Raw genomic sequence first — 13140 nt, 5'->3', positions numbered from 1 at the left:
TAACGTTGTCCAGAGTGCCATATTAGTTCATTGTATGGCCACCTCAAAAGCTAAATACTTGATATATATAAAGGTAAAGTTAGTGTTATATTTTTGGACGTAGTTGGAAGTAATACATTTTTAATTTAAATCAATGGGCTAACATGCAAAAAGGTATAATCCTTTCGAATAGGATCTATTAAGGTAAACGTTAAGAATATAAAGTGAGGATAATCTTGAAGTTATTTACCCTTTTTAATCACATCACTAATTATAACCAATCTTATACAGATGATGTATATTAATCTATGCATTCTTTTTTTATTCCTTTTTGACAAAAGAAAACCCCCATAATGCTTAACACGCCTGAATAATAATGTAGAATTATTTAGAATAAAGAAAGGAAACTTAACGTTAATCAAACTTTGCTTCTTTGACTCTTTGTAAAAATCACGCAGATAAACAAGAGTATCGAGGGAAACCTTACTTACTCATTTTTTATCATCATCAGATGACAAATCCATGTTGCAAATAAAAGCACTTTGTGCTGCACGCCTGGTGTATGAAAAGTGCTCTATAAATAAAGTTTTATTTGATTTATGGTTGTATCCTGTAAAAACAGAATATGTCTTTAATTCAGAAATAGAATGACAGATAGTTTTCCATTAGTCTAAAGTATCTACAGACACAGCTCAGAGGAATGACAGAGATGCTGCAGATATAAATCAATTTAGCTAATTAACAGTGATGTGTATGCAACCACATGTGCTGAAAAACTACCAGAAGCACTAACACAAGTATTGGAAGTTATAAATGACACATTTAATATCAGAATAGTTTTTCCAATACATTAATAGAATTTTAAAAATATGTACATATAGGCTACAAATAAACACGGTGATAAATCTTTGTGAACCAATTAGAGTTTTAATCTGAAATGTGAACTTTTTTGATAATTGATAAAAATAATGAAATCAGGCTACACTATGTTGTCTCATAAGTGCAAACCCTACTTATTTGGCACTCTTTGTAGGCTAAAACCATTTTTTTCCCAACTCAACTGGACTCAGGTGAGGTATCTAGATAAGATGAAATGTAATGCAGAACAGAGAATATAGAGAATACTTTTACAAGACAGACATATACTTAGTGGGAAATGTGGCAGGTCACAAAAGATGTGCATTTATTAGTTTTTTCCTCCCACAAGCTAAGCCGAGGCAGCGAGTGGTCTCCATTGTGGTTTTTTGTTTGAAATGATATTTAGTTTGGTGTGACCGTCCTGCTCCTGAGACATCCACAGGTGAGGTACTTCATGGCAGTCATGCTGACATGCATCAGAGGACCCAGGTTAAAGAGCATGTGGTAGAAGGCGTGGACGGACAGGCCTCCGGTCTCATCAGCGTATTTCAGCGCCACGATGGGCGTGTACAGGGGGTTGGTCAGATTACGGAAACGCGGTCTGCTCGCTTCGATCACTTTCTTGGTACACTGCAGAGATCGAGAGGGAGAAACGGGATTAATCACAGGTGAGGCCACAGCGAGGCCGAGTCACATCCTGCCTCTGAACCTCACTTTGGCGATGTCATCAGGAGTTTGTCCCAGCGTCGCAAAGATGTCAACGGAAGATGGAAGATAGACGTTCTTGAAGTAATGCACCGTCTCAGGATCAGTTCCGGGATACTCCTTGTCCTTCACATCCTGAATCATCTTGGCCTCAAATTCTGTGTGCACGGGTCCCGGCTCAATCAGGGACAATCTGATCCGAGACGTACAGCAGAGGGGGCATGTAAGAGGACTGGAACTCAACAACACTAGTGCTGAAATGATCCATCCATTAATATCAATCAACAACAATTTCAGTAGGTCATCTGGTAGTCATCTGCCTAAATTAAAACACATTGACCCTTGCATTTAATTTGGACACAAAGTATTTAAGCATTTTTAATATCTGTCAATTAGGAAGCCAACATAAATATATATATTTACTAAAATAACAGTGGGTGGTGAAAGACGTATTTAGATCGTTTATAAATAAAAAATGCCAAAATGTTTTCGTTTACAGATAGAAAATATGTGTCCGATACTTTTCTTTACGACCACATACTGTACACGTAAATCTAATGACGTTATCAGCCTCAGTGGTACTTTGTGTTAAGTGCTAATTAGCAGATGCTAGTGTTATGTAGCTGCTGTACTGGTTTGTACAGATGGAAGTAGCATCAGAGGCACTCACGTGACATCAAACTTCAAGAGCTGCACAGCCAGACTCTCACAGAAGCCCTCCATGGCGAACTTGGAGGCTGCATACACGTCATTAAACACCACACCTGTAGGAACACAGTGGAGGTCTCACGTTCAGACAGGAACAGTTTAATAGGCCTCTTCTTCTTCGTTGTCTTTCAAAGACATACGGTGCGACTTCATCAATCTGAAGCTGACAAACCCGTCCTTTCCCGCCTCGATTCCCACCACTCAACCTCTGCTAACCTTGCAGTCCCATCACGCTGCTGACCACGATGATGTGTCCTCCTCTCCGTTTCTTCATGTCCGGCATCACCTCCTTGATCATGCGGATCACCCCGAAGAAGTTGGTCTCAAACACGTTCTTCATCTCTTGCATGGGGATGCTCTCTATCGGACCCACCAGGCCGATTCCTGCGTTGTTGACTGGAAAGAGGAGAAGTTGAACAAAAGGGATGGGGAGGAACGTGAGGGTCGGCATGGCAACGCGGCGAGGATGCATTTTTTACTCACCGAGGACGTCCACGTGGCGATCTTTGATGCCGTCGATACACTGCTTGACGGACTCGTCGTTGCAGACGTCCAGAACGGCCAGGGAGAGGGTTTTCCCGTACGCATCCCCGGCAGCTTCCACCAGCTTGTCCTTACGCTTCAGGTCACGCATCGTTGCTATGACTGTGAAACAGGAGGGGAAGAAGAAGAGTAGTATTTGTAACTCACTCTGTCTTCTCATGATGGATTTTTATTTCGGGAACGCCACCATTTTATCTCACATTCTAACCTGAAAGGGTATCTTCTGTACCAACCACTAATATTAGTAAATATCTTTATATGAACTGAGATAAAGTTAGTTTGTGACAATCTGCCGATCCGATTCACGACTCAAAACCGCGATCCGATCCGTGCGTTTAAGAAGACACACTTGTGGTTTTTCCAATTGGCATCTTCAATGAAAAGAGTAGCACATCTACACTGACATCAAAAACCACAAATTGCTTTAAATGTTCCAATCCACCAATTAGATCTTTGTAAACGTCATTATGCACCCTTCATTCCCATGGGAATGTTCCAAGTGTGACTTTGTGAATGGATGTAACACCTTCAGGCTGCTGCTGCTTACAATAAACATGTGATTTAGAAACCGGCACAGGTCAGCGGGCTACAAAAAAGACAACATCGCCATCTGGCGAGATAAACTGAGTTAAACATTTAACACTGTGTCATGTTGAGTGCACGCCAGAACGAAATGTTCTTTTGAGTTTATAGGAGATAATTTCATCCTGTCTTAGTGGACGTTTCCTGTCATAGGAGTGAACGGACAGAAAGGAGACACGGGATGAAAGGTGAGAGTGGAGGGTAATGTTTCTGATTAACTGAAAAACACAAATCTATTGCTAAATATAGTAATATAGTAAAGATAAACTGGAGTAACCCTAATATAGCCTCTATGTCCAGTTTACATATGAGCATTAGTGTCCCGCCTCCTCCAGGAATAGCCCTGAACCAGCCTGTCATCCACAATGGAGCTCAGCGGGCCGAGCCATAATTAGCCTAAGCACGGCTTTAGTTTTATTGTCTGGTATTACATGGATCCTAAGTGACGAAAGGTTAAGTTGGGATCAGAGACATAACGCCGTGTGGCAGGAGGGAGGCTGAGAGACCATTTTAAAATGCATGTTAGGGACATTTGTTTGACTTTGTACCTGAAATGTGTGGGAGGAGAAGGTATTTGGTGGGTTGGGTGAGCCTATTGAGGAGACTCCCTTTGTATTAGACCCGGCCTGATGCTGCATTGACTTCATTTCTCTTGGCGAACTGTATTTCAACGTCACTGGTGTCGGCTGCTTCCTGCCTTCCTGACACACTTCTTTCATAAGTTTTATTTAAGGTATTGGAGATCTGCTTGGTGAGCCTTTGTGACGCATCCTGATCGATATCAGCAATCTATACAATAGAATAATCCTCATTTCTGGACTGAGAGAAGTGATGCTGAGATTACCCATGATGCATGCAGACAGGATGATGAAAATAACATCTTTAACATTTCCGCCTTGTTTTGAAAGCTTAAAGAAAATCAATAGTGCGGTCAACTCACTGCTATGAGTTCCATAAATCATTTTTGCATCTGGATCACAGAAAGCTCCCTATGACCTCTGACCTCCCCGTGAGGGAGAGAAAACACTGAAGGCTGGGAAGCTCAGTAGTGAACATGGTCTTGTCTCCAATTATCAATTAATTCCGGTTAATTTTCTCGGATCAGACCGTCTCAGTTACTCTTGTGTGTTTCAAATGTAATCATTTTTATATTTAAACCACTGCATATAAACAGTGTCTCAGGCAGCTTTAGATGGAAAACACTCATCAGAACAGAAACAGTGGCTTTAAGCTACATAATCATGTGGACTTTACAATACTCTATAAGTAGTAGTATATATGAGTAGTAGTTTATTTATTTACTTTTCCTTGTCTATAGCATTTGCAACACAAATGTCCTACTTACATGCTCTGCCAAGCAACTTGAAATTGCATATATTCTCTTTATCTCTCTCTCTCTCTCTCTCCCCCCATGCACCTACCATGGTAGCGCTTCTGCTCATCGTTGGCCAGCATCACGGCCATCCTCAGGCCGATGCCGGAGGAGCAGCCGGTGATCAGCACCACTTTCTGCCCGGGACTCGCCATGACCTCGCCGCCTCTCCTCTCCGTCGTCGGCCCGAGACACCAGCAGCTCTGGGAGATGAGTGGAGGCTTGAGGTGAGAGCCACTGTAAGAGGATAAGAGAGAGAGAGACACAGAGTGCAACCAGAGTGAGATTATCTCAGCTGGTACACAGTCGACCCTGTGGGAGTCATATTAGCGCTGGGCGATGCGGTCAGAATCTTCTCCCCCGATGTATCGTTGCTTATCTCGATAATAATTAAGCATAGAATAATCAATAAATAGTCGATATGCACATTGTATACTCCTGTGTGAATATTGTGTGAGTATTTTCTGAATTAAATCTGAAAAAAAGGAAAATTCATGTTTGTTAAACAGAGATGTAGAAACAAAATCACAATCTTCAAATTATATATTTTTTTCCTGATAAATTAGTTACAATGTGCTTGCATTATCAATCAAAATGACCCGATTGTGTACCCCGATATCTCAATATAGGATTTAATAATACAATAAAGACCATAAATTATCATATAGAATTATCCTGAGATTATCTCAAACTTGATAAACCGTCTGACTCTCGGTGGCATTTTGTTTCTGACCAACAGTGTGAAGAACAAATAGATGAGCAACTAATTTGAAGTCACATTATCTGAAAAGTGAGCCTCTGCTAAGCATGGAGATTTGGCGCCCCCCAGTGGTCAATATGATTATTCTTCATTCTCCATTGTGTGTTTATGAATGGAAATCCTTCTATTATTCAAAGCCAACAAAAACCCAGCTTCATTAAAGCTGATGATGCCTGAAGATGATTTTATTTTTAATATTTTTGGCAGGAGATCATACTCACAAGTAAAAAGGCTCTCTCTCTCTTTTGCACACACACACACGCACGCACACACACACACACACACACACACACACACACACACACTTGAGTGTAGCTGCCAGTCATATATGTAAGACAACCTACTCAGCAGGAGGAAGGGAATTTGGAAATATGCCTGGAATCTATTTTCTTCTACTTCAAGAAAGTCAGTTGTCGGCGTGCATCCAATCCACTCCTGTTACCAAATCATGAACTTGTAATTATAAGTATGTTACACGTTGCAGCATATATATATATTTTTTTATCTTTAAGCACATCATTATTATTTTGGCACCTGAAGAATCGGCCAGATGTCTCCAAAATGTTGTGAAAACACAAACCTGTAATCCATCTCATTCATGTGCACATTTCATAATGTGTCAATTATCATTTTATACAATAAAAGTGTGCCAAGTCGTGTTCATTGATAGCAGCGCCTTTGTCACATTTTCTTTTGCTGTTTAATAGACATTCCTGCATACTGATTTCATTCTTACAGCTTTAATTTGCTCAAATATCACGTTTTTTATTCATATTTTAATGCGTTTTGATTTGATGAGACGATGATATTTCATCCCGAGTCCCTTCGCTGTCGTTTAAAATCATAAGCGATCCAAACAAAAGTCAGTTAACTGTCGTCTTAGACAATCCAGACTAATGTAAATGTGAGCTGGAGCAGGACGGGGCAGACCCGAGGCTCATAGGTATTCATGTGCATGTATGCATGTGTGTGCATGCACTGAGCCCGATCCTGTCAGGATCCCACCACCCCCCCTCCAAACTCCTAATAGCTCTCCGATACCTCCCAATAAGCTACTGGTTTTCAACCATCGGGTATAAAGAATGATGAACCCTTGAGGGAGGCGGGAAGCACCTTTTTGGGGGGTTTTAATTGTACCTGTGGAAGGAAGATGGCGTATGTGTGTTTGAAGAGAGTGATGGGTGGGCAAAGACAGACAGGCACTGGAATTTGGAATCTGCAGCAGCATATTTTTATTAGTTGGGCAGCACCTTTGTCCTGCCCCAGCATGCTGTGTGTGTGTGTGTGGTGTGTGTGTGTGTGTGTGTGTGTGTGTGTGTGTGTGTGTGTGTGTGTGTGTGTGTGTGTGTGTGTGTGTGTGTTTGGAGAGAGAGAGTGCAGAAAATGGTTCATTGTTCATGTTGTTTTTCTATGTTTTGTATTTGTTCCTATAACTCAAACATTAAGCATATGCGCACGCGCGTATGTGCGTGACAACGTCATAATGCGTGGCCTATGTGCGCGCGAGCGAGATAAATGGAGACTTCACATAGAGCCTCAGACGACAATGATGCAAATAGTGACACGCGCAGTAATGATGTTTCTGTACGAGCCCCAACCATGAGTCTCCGCGGAGGGAGGGGTCACCCCGGAGGAGGGGGGAGGAGGGGGAAGATGGGGGGGGGGGGGGGGATTAAAGGGTTTTCCCCCCGCTGGTCTCCCTTCTTCATCCGTCCGTCCACAGTGAAGCCAGCAGCTTTCGCGCTTCTGAATATATGTATTTTTTTGTTGTCGCATCAATTAAATCAGCCTTTATGCACGCGCGCTCCCGCTTAATTGGCAGCTGGTGACGCGCACAGGCGCGGAGGCAGCGGGATCGTAAAGCTCTCGCGTGCAGCGGAGCCCCAAACACACTTTCTCTGACTCCAGGTGTGTCTCGCGGAGCGCGCGGGGCAGCCACGAGGGAATTATTGGTCGTTATCCGATAACGATGGATCGATGGAGTCCAGTGCGCGAGACGTGGGCGCTGTTGCTCCTCGTCTCGGTGTTTTACACCTCCATGGCAGGTAGGCTGAATACACACTTTACGCGTTTGGCTTTTTTTGTGCAAGTTCAAGTTTGCCAGTTATGTGAACAGTTTGTCACGTGCCCTCCAGGTGAGCTCACCTGGATTCAAATGGCATCATTTTAATCCCATCCAGCAAACACACTCACTCATTTGGGCATTTTTGGATTCCTTTATTTCTCCTAAAACATTTCTCCCACATTTTTTCCTTTTTAAATTCCAGAAAATTGCCTTTTCTTTTAGTTGGCAGATGATTTTGTCCTGCAGGCGTAAAGCTCGTTGAACTGAACCACCATATTTCTGGGCTCCTTGAGCCCACTGCACATTTGCTCGACAGTCTAAAGGCCTATATGTCCAGACTTGTTCTGCCATACCTGCATCAGTCTGCTCCTGAACACAGCATACAGCATATTTAAGCTGTACAGCTGCATAATGGGGAACACATCCAGGTGGATTAAAGGGGGGGGTGAGAGCAGACCCCAGATCTGCACTTCTGGGGCTTTTAGACCCGACTGTCAGGATCACTGCAAGCCAGCATTAATGTTTGTGTATTCAGGTTTTATTGGGGGGGATGTGCTGTTTAATCTGTTAGGAAATGAGACCATAAAACGTTTTTAAAATCTCAAATTGCTCCCTTACAAGGTAACTCAATTTGGTGAAATACAAGTTCTTGGTGTTGGTTTGAACCTGCATGGACCAGCTGTGTTGGACCTTGTGGACCAGGACGGGGCGGATGAGTTGTTACATCAACTTTCAAATATTTTATATTTTATGTCAGGGGAAAGAAACAGCAGAGACCCCAGAACACAATACATTTTTAGCGACACGCTGAGCAAATTACGCAGTTTGTCGACATGTTTTATCAAATAAGATCAAGTTTTCGTCTCACTTCAGTCTTTTTTTATTGCAGCAAAATTAAGTTTGTCAGCCTGACCAGCCTCTCCATCTTTGTTTTGACCGACTTCCTTCCGATCTCGCTCACTTTGCCGCATCAGAAAAAAACTCCATCTAGTGGACTGAAAAAGCAATTGCTACCAAAAAGGTTCAACTTGCATTTGCAATAATCAATAAAAATCGATACTTGACGTCCATGTCACGCAAAATATCCCGATGCAACGTTTAAACTTTTGTCAATTTCCATTTGTCTTACTACTTTCTTGCATTGGAGTCAATATGAAACTTGAGCCAGAGGATTTTAAACAGTGTGAATCGGCTAGCTGGCCTCTTTCCAACACCGTAAAGCTCTCTAATTAAACATGTTATACCTTAATTGATTGATTAATCTGCTGAAAAACAAACTGTGAAGTCGGGGAGGCTATGTACCAGACTATTTCCCGGCCAGGGGCAGTAAATTCCTTGAATATTTCTTTTTATATATATATATATCACAAGCCGACTCGCAAGAAAGCGAATGAATGTATTTCCCCTTTTTATGTTTTTCATACATCTTCCTTCAAAATGAATGGCGGTTTCATTTGCGAGTCAGCATCCAGCGCTGCACGTGGGATTACGTCAGCGATGGGCTGGCGGAGTCCGTGAGGAGCAGGTGACTTGGCAAAGACTCCACCAGGTTGCCTCCACGTGCCGCGTCTGAGAGGATCCGAAAGCCTTTAAAAAAAACCCCCCAAAAACCCAAAATGATTCACCTTTATTTAAACAGGAAGTCCCATTGAGATCTCTTTCACAAGGGAGACCTGGCCAAGGCAGCAGCCGTTGAAAATAAACTAAATAAAACAAGATATACAAATTAAGGATCTCTAACGATATGGCTTTGTACTGAAGATTTAAACCTGCCAGCTGGCTGCTTTACTATAGGTTGTAAATGATTTATTAAGAAGTACGATTTAGAAAAACTAAGTGAAGACAGAGGTTGTTTAGATTCTAGAGTCTGTGAAGCTGCTAATGTGATTGCGCGACCTTTTAGGGGTCATCTAGGGTCAAGCTCAGTCAGGGTGCAGCATGTCACACCTGGCAGTCAGAGATCACGGCCTCGGCGATAGGAATTTATCCATAAATAAGCCTTCCTGGTAAAGAGACAACAGATTTATATGCATACCTCAGCAAACTGCTACTACTACTGGACAAACGCTTTCATAACACCCGTAATTATCCTGTCTGCAGTCGCATGTCACTCTCTTTTTTAACATTTGATTTTTTTGCTCACTGTCAACGCGATCCCACACCTGGCTGTCAGCAGGTTGGCCTTGAATTATGATCAGTTATCTGAGCAATGTGGTCAAGTTCTGGGCATCAGGTTCAAGGTGATTTGGGGGCTCTTTACCTGTCTCACTGCCTGTCTCACGGCCTGTTTGCAGCTCCTGCCTTCAGGTGTCTTTAAGCCTGACTTTATTGCTTTTCCAAGAATTCAAAGTATTCGGTGTGATCGTGTTCTTAAATCCAAATGTGTTTTAAGTTTAAAGCCCTCCTGCTGTGAGCTAATTGCTTCCAAATATGCAGTAAATGAATACAAATATCGCGTGTTTGGTGAGAGAATCAGATTTGAAGTACCTTCTACCTGGTCAGCCAGGTACGTTAAAACGCTTGCTTCGTAGATTTAATCGTTTAATGGTCGCTCCATGTGGGTTAAACCCCCAGTCAGTGACGTTCCAGCTGGTGTTTTTGATTTGACGATGGGAAACACCTGCTGTGACATCATCACAGAATGGGATGTGGCCAGAGGCACGAGCAGTTGTAGTTTTCTACCACATGTGAGCCGCTGTAGATATTTTTAGCCACGCTAGCAGACTCCAGGCTCCGGGGATGGATGGGTACGTCCTCTTCGCCCTCACACTGAAATATTTCAATAACTGTTCCAAGGACGCCGCTGACATTGAGCTTACATTTCAGTTTCAGATCCCCAGTTTTGTTTTATGACGTTCACACCAACTACAGCCTTTGTGCTTTGTATTTGATTGGTCTAAAGCCTTGAAATCTGGTACGGACATAGTTTGGAAAAATATCTATTCTCAACATTGTGTGTATTAAAATGTCTTCCATGGCATTTATATTTGTTATTCATCTTGTTACGAGTTCTGAGTTACAAATACCATTTTCTTATCATACTGTATTTAGATTTAAGGCACATTAGACTAGTGTTTTATTTCCTAAAATGTAATGGACTATATTACAACAATAGTAGTTCCATGTAGAGTAAATTTAGTATGATAAGAAAAAGTAACTTTTCATTTATTTCCACCAAAGGAAACACACGTTTCTCTCCAGTATGGAACCGTTTCTCTTTATTGCCATAATCACCGAGACGTATGATCCTCCTGTTGTTCTGCGTAGACAGACGTGTGACTTCACCTCTTTTCACCTGCCGGGACGGAGCTTCACCACGGGGGCTTAATGTGAGCAGCAGAGGCTCACGTGGTCTCATCCAGGTGTCGGGACCAACCAAGTCCTTTTGTCTTTTATTGAAATGCACAAACCAGATGGAGGAATAGAAACCTTGTGGTGGTGGTGGAGTGTACCCCCCACTCCCTCTAAGGTAAATATTAGTGAAACACAGTGTTTCATGTTTTCAGACGAGTTTGATCCTCGTACCGTTTTCCAACCAAGAACAAGTTCCTGTGAAATCCCCTCCAACTGCGAGGAATTAATGAGGATCAGATTCTGAAATGGAGAATCTGTCAAAAGTGAGATTTTAGTCCCAAATTGGATAAGAAGTGTGTTTTTTTCTGTTGTGAGAGAGAACAAAAAGCAGGTAAATACAACAGCAGTCGGCCATCTGTCTGTTTGATTCCCTGTCATATACAGATGGGGATGATTATTATTATTATTATTATTAAAACGGCATGAGCTCAAAGGAAACGTTCTTCTGTTACTGGCAGTTTGAGAAGAATTGTTTAAATGAGGTTCTGGGGTCAGTTTAGAGCTCGGTTGGTGCAGTCGGGTGCTTTGTGATTTATGTCTCAGCGGCTTCAGTGTTTTGGCTAATTTGAGGGTGCCAAATCGGTTTGAATGGAAAATAAAGCATGTTGGTGCTTTGAGCCGTTCAACGTTCTTCTTTTTTAAAGTTACAGACCCGAATAGCTCCGCTTCGTTCTCTTTGGCCGTCACAGAGATCCGAACGGTGTCGCCCGTGTGACGTCAGTTTGTTGGCTTTTTTATTTCTCTTGTCTTTATTCGTCCGTAGAAGCCGTTATCTCGCAACGCAGGCGACTTTCTACAAACATTCAAAATGATTCAGAACGCTATATAACAATAATCTGACACCATTTAAAAGCATTTAAAAACGACTTATAAGGTCAAGTATTATAAAAAAAGGTCGTAAGCATGCTAACATTAGCATTCAGCTACAAGTACAAGGCTCGTTAGTGCCATTTATTCACTATATTGTGCAGATTTGTAACAGATTTGTCTTGTTTTGCAGCAAATACAGTTGACTGGTTATCAGAAATCCATCTCCAGTCCAGCAGGCACTCTACGTGGCTGTAGTTACACCAGGAGTAAAGTCAGCTGGTATAAAGATCTAGAAGTCCACTGAGGTCAGGGGTCGGGGGTCGGTGGATGATTGTGTCAAAAAAACACATTATTTTAAGTATTTAGCATTCTTAAATGAAATCACATTAGCTTTAGCTGCTGTGACTGGTGTACAGCTACGTTCACATTTGATTGGACGGCTAAAAAGTGGGCGGGCTTAGCATGCAGCATGATCCTGAGCTACAGAGGACCGTGGCTCCACATGCACCTCCCTCCTCGTTGAAGGCTTTCCATTGATTGATGGATGATGTTATGATGTCATCGGTTGAAGTTGGTCGTTAGGAGATAAAGATGTTGGAGTTCGACTTTAACTACGTAGCTCACGTACTTAGTTTAACTTAGTTTCATCTTTTCTCGAAACCTCACCAAGTGCTTTTGTTGCCTAAATCAAGTTGTTTCCCGTGAAAACAGAACTTTATTTTGAAAATACAGTGTATGCATGAAACGGAGAGCGTCATAAGCTGCTGTTTTTGTCTCGTCAGCAGTGAAAACATGTTGCATTATGAGACGAAACTCGACTGATTGGTTCAACTGGTCAATTACAGATAATCAGATACAGATACTTTTTCGATATGTAAAGGAATAGCAGCTGCTGAGCAGCAGTTGGCAGCTTAAATATCAGCTGCCAAGTATAACTTCTCTGCTTGTTTCTGCCCAGAAAGGGTTACTTCATCCTCTGTGATGCTCATAGTTTTACACGTTTCTCGCTATTTATGTTTTACTGCATTGAAAGGGTTTGATTCTGAAATATGCATCTTTGCAGCATATGATTTGGCAAACTCAGATGTTTCAATCATCGCTGTCATGTAATAAAACTCACACAGGATGTGATGATTCTCTCCTTAAATGATGCTGTATGATCAAGTAGAGCCAATGTGATATCTTCTAATAACTTGAATGTCATTTTTTTTTAGCACTTTGCTCTCCGTGTGCTATAAAATGTTGTCTTTGTTCTCCCGAATCAAAGTCGGCGTATGACGCCACGTTCCAACCATAACAAGAGCTCGGGGCCACGAAAAGCAACGTGTTAGCTGTCCGTGAAGAGACTAATATTGATGCGGCCTTTGATCTGCTGTCTGAGAGGAAGAGCGACTTTTGTTGGAA

General features: G+C 42.1%; 2 protein-coding genes across 3 annotated transcripts in view; one reads left to right on the top strand and one right to left on the bottom strand.

Annotated features, from left to right (window-relative positions):
• Positions 1–838: 838 nt before the first annotated feature.
• On the bottom strand, positions 839–4968 carry LOC311008328 (retinol dehydrogenase 8-like). The gene is made up of 6 exons (XM_084001890.1): positions 4797–4968; positions 2734–2895; positions 2467–2646; positions 2213–2306; positions 1552–1735; positions 839–1467 (listed from the first exon to the last, which is right to left on the bottom strand). Exons 1-6 carry the CDS (start codon positions 4900–4902, stop codon positions 1240–1242), a joined length of 954 nt encoding a protein of 317 aa, XP_083858016.1. The 5' UTR covers positions 4903–4968; the 3' UTR covers positions 839–1239.
• The window catches only part of LOC311008316 (uncharacterized protein), a 34493-nt gene continuing 26305 nt past the window's right edge, over positions 4953–13140 (top strand). Inside the window, exon 1 of one of the 2 annotated variants that reach the window (XM_084001868.1) lies at positions 4953–4974. Coding sequence is in view for 1 of the 2 variants with exons in the window: in XM_084001867.1 (XP_083857993.1) it covers positions 7477–7552 (76 nt within the window). In the remaining variant the exon portion in view is untranslated. Of the gene's footprint in view, positions 4975–7288; positions 7553–13140 lie in introns of those variants that run through there. The other variant, XM_084001867.1, reaches the window with a different exon arrangement.

The sequence above is a fragment of the Eutrigla gurnardus genome, assembly GCF_963514095.1.
Source record: "Eutrigla gurnardus genome assembly, chromosome: 3".
In the NCBI taxonomy this organism is placed as follows: domain Eukaryota; kingdom Metazoa; phylum Chordata; class Actinopteri; order Perciformes; family Triglidae; genus Eutrigla; species Eutrigla gurnardus.
This window is presented reverse-complemented; position numbering and strand designations above follow the sequence as displayed.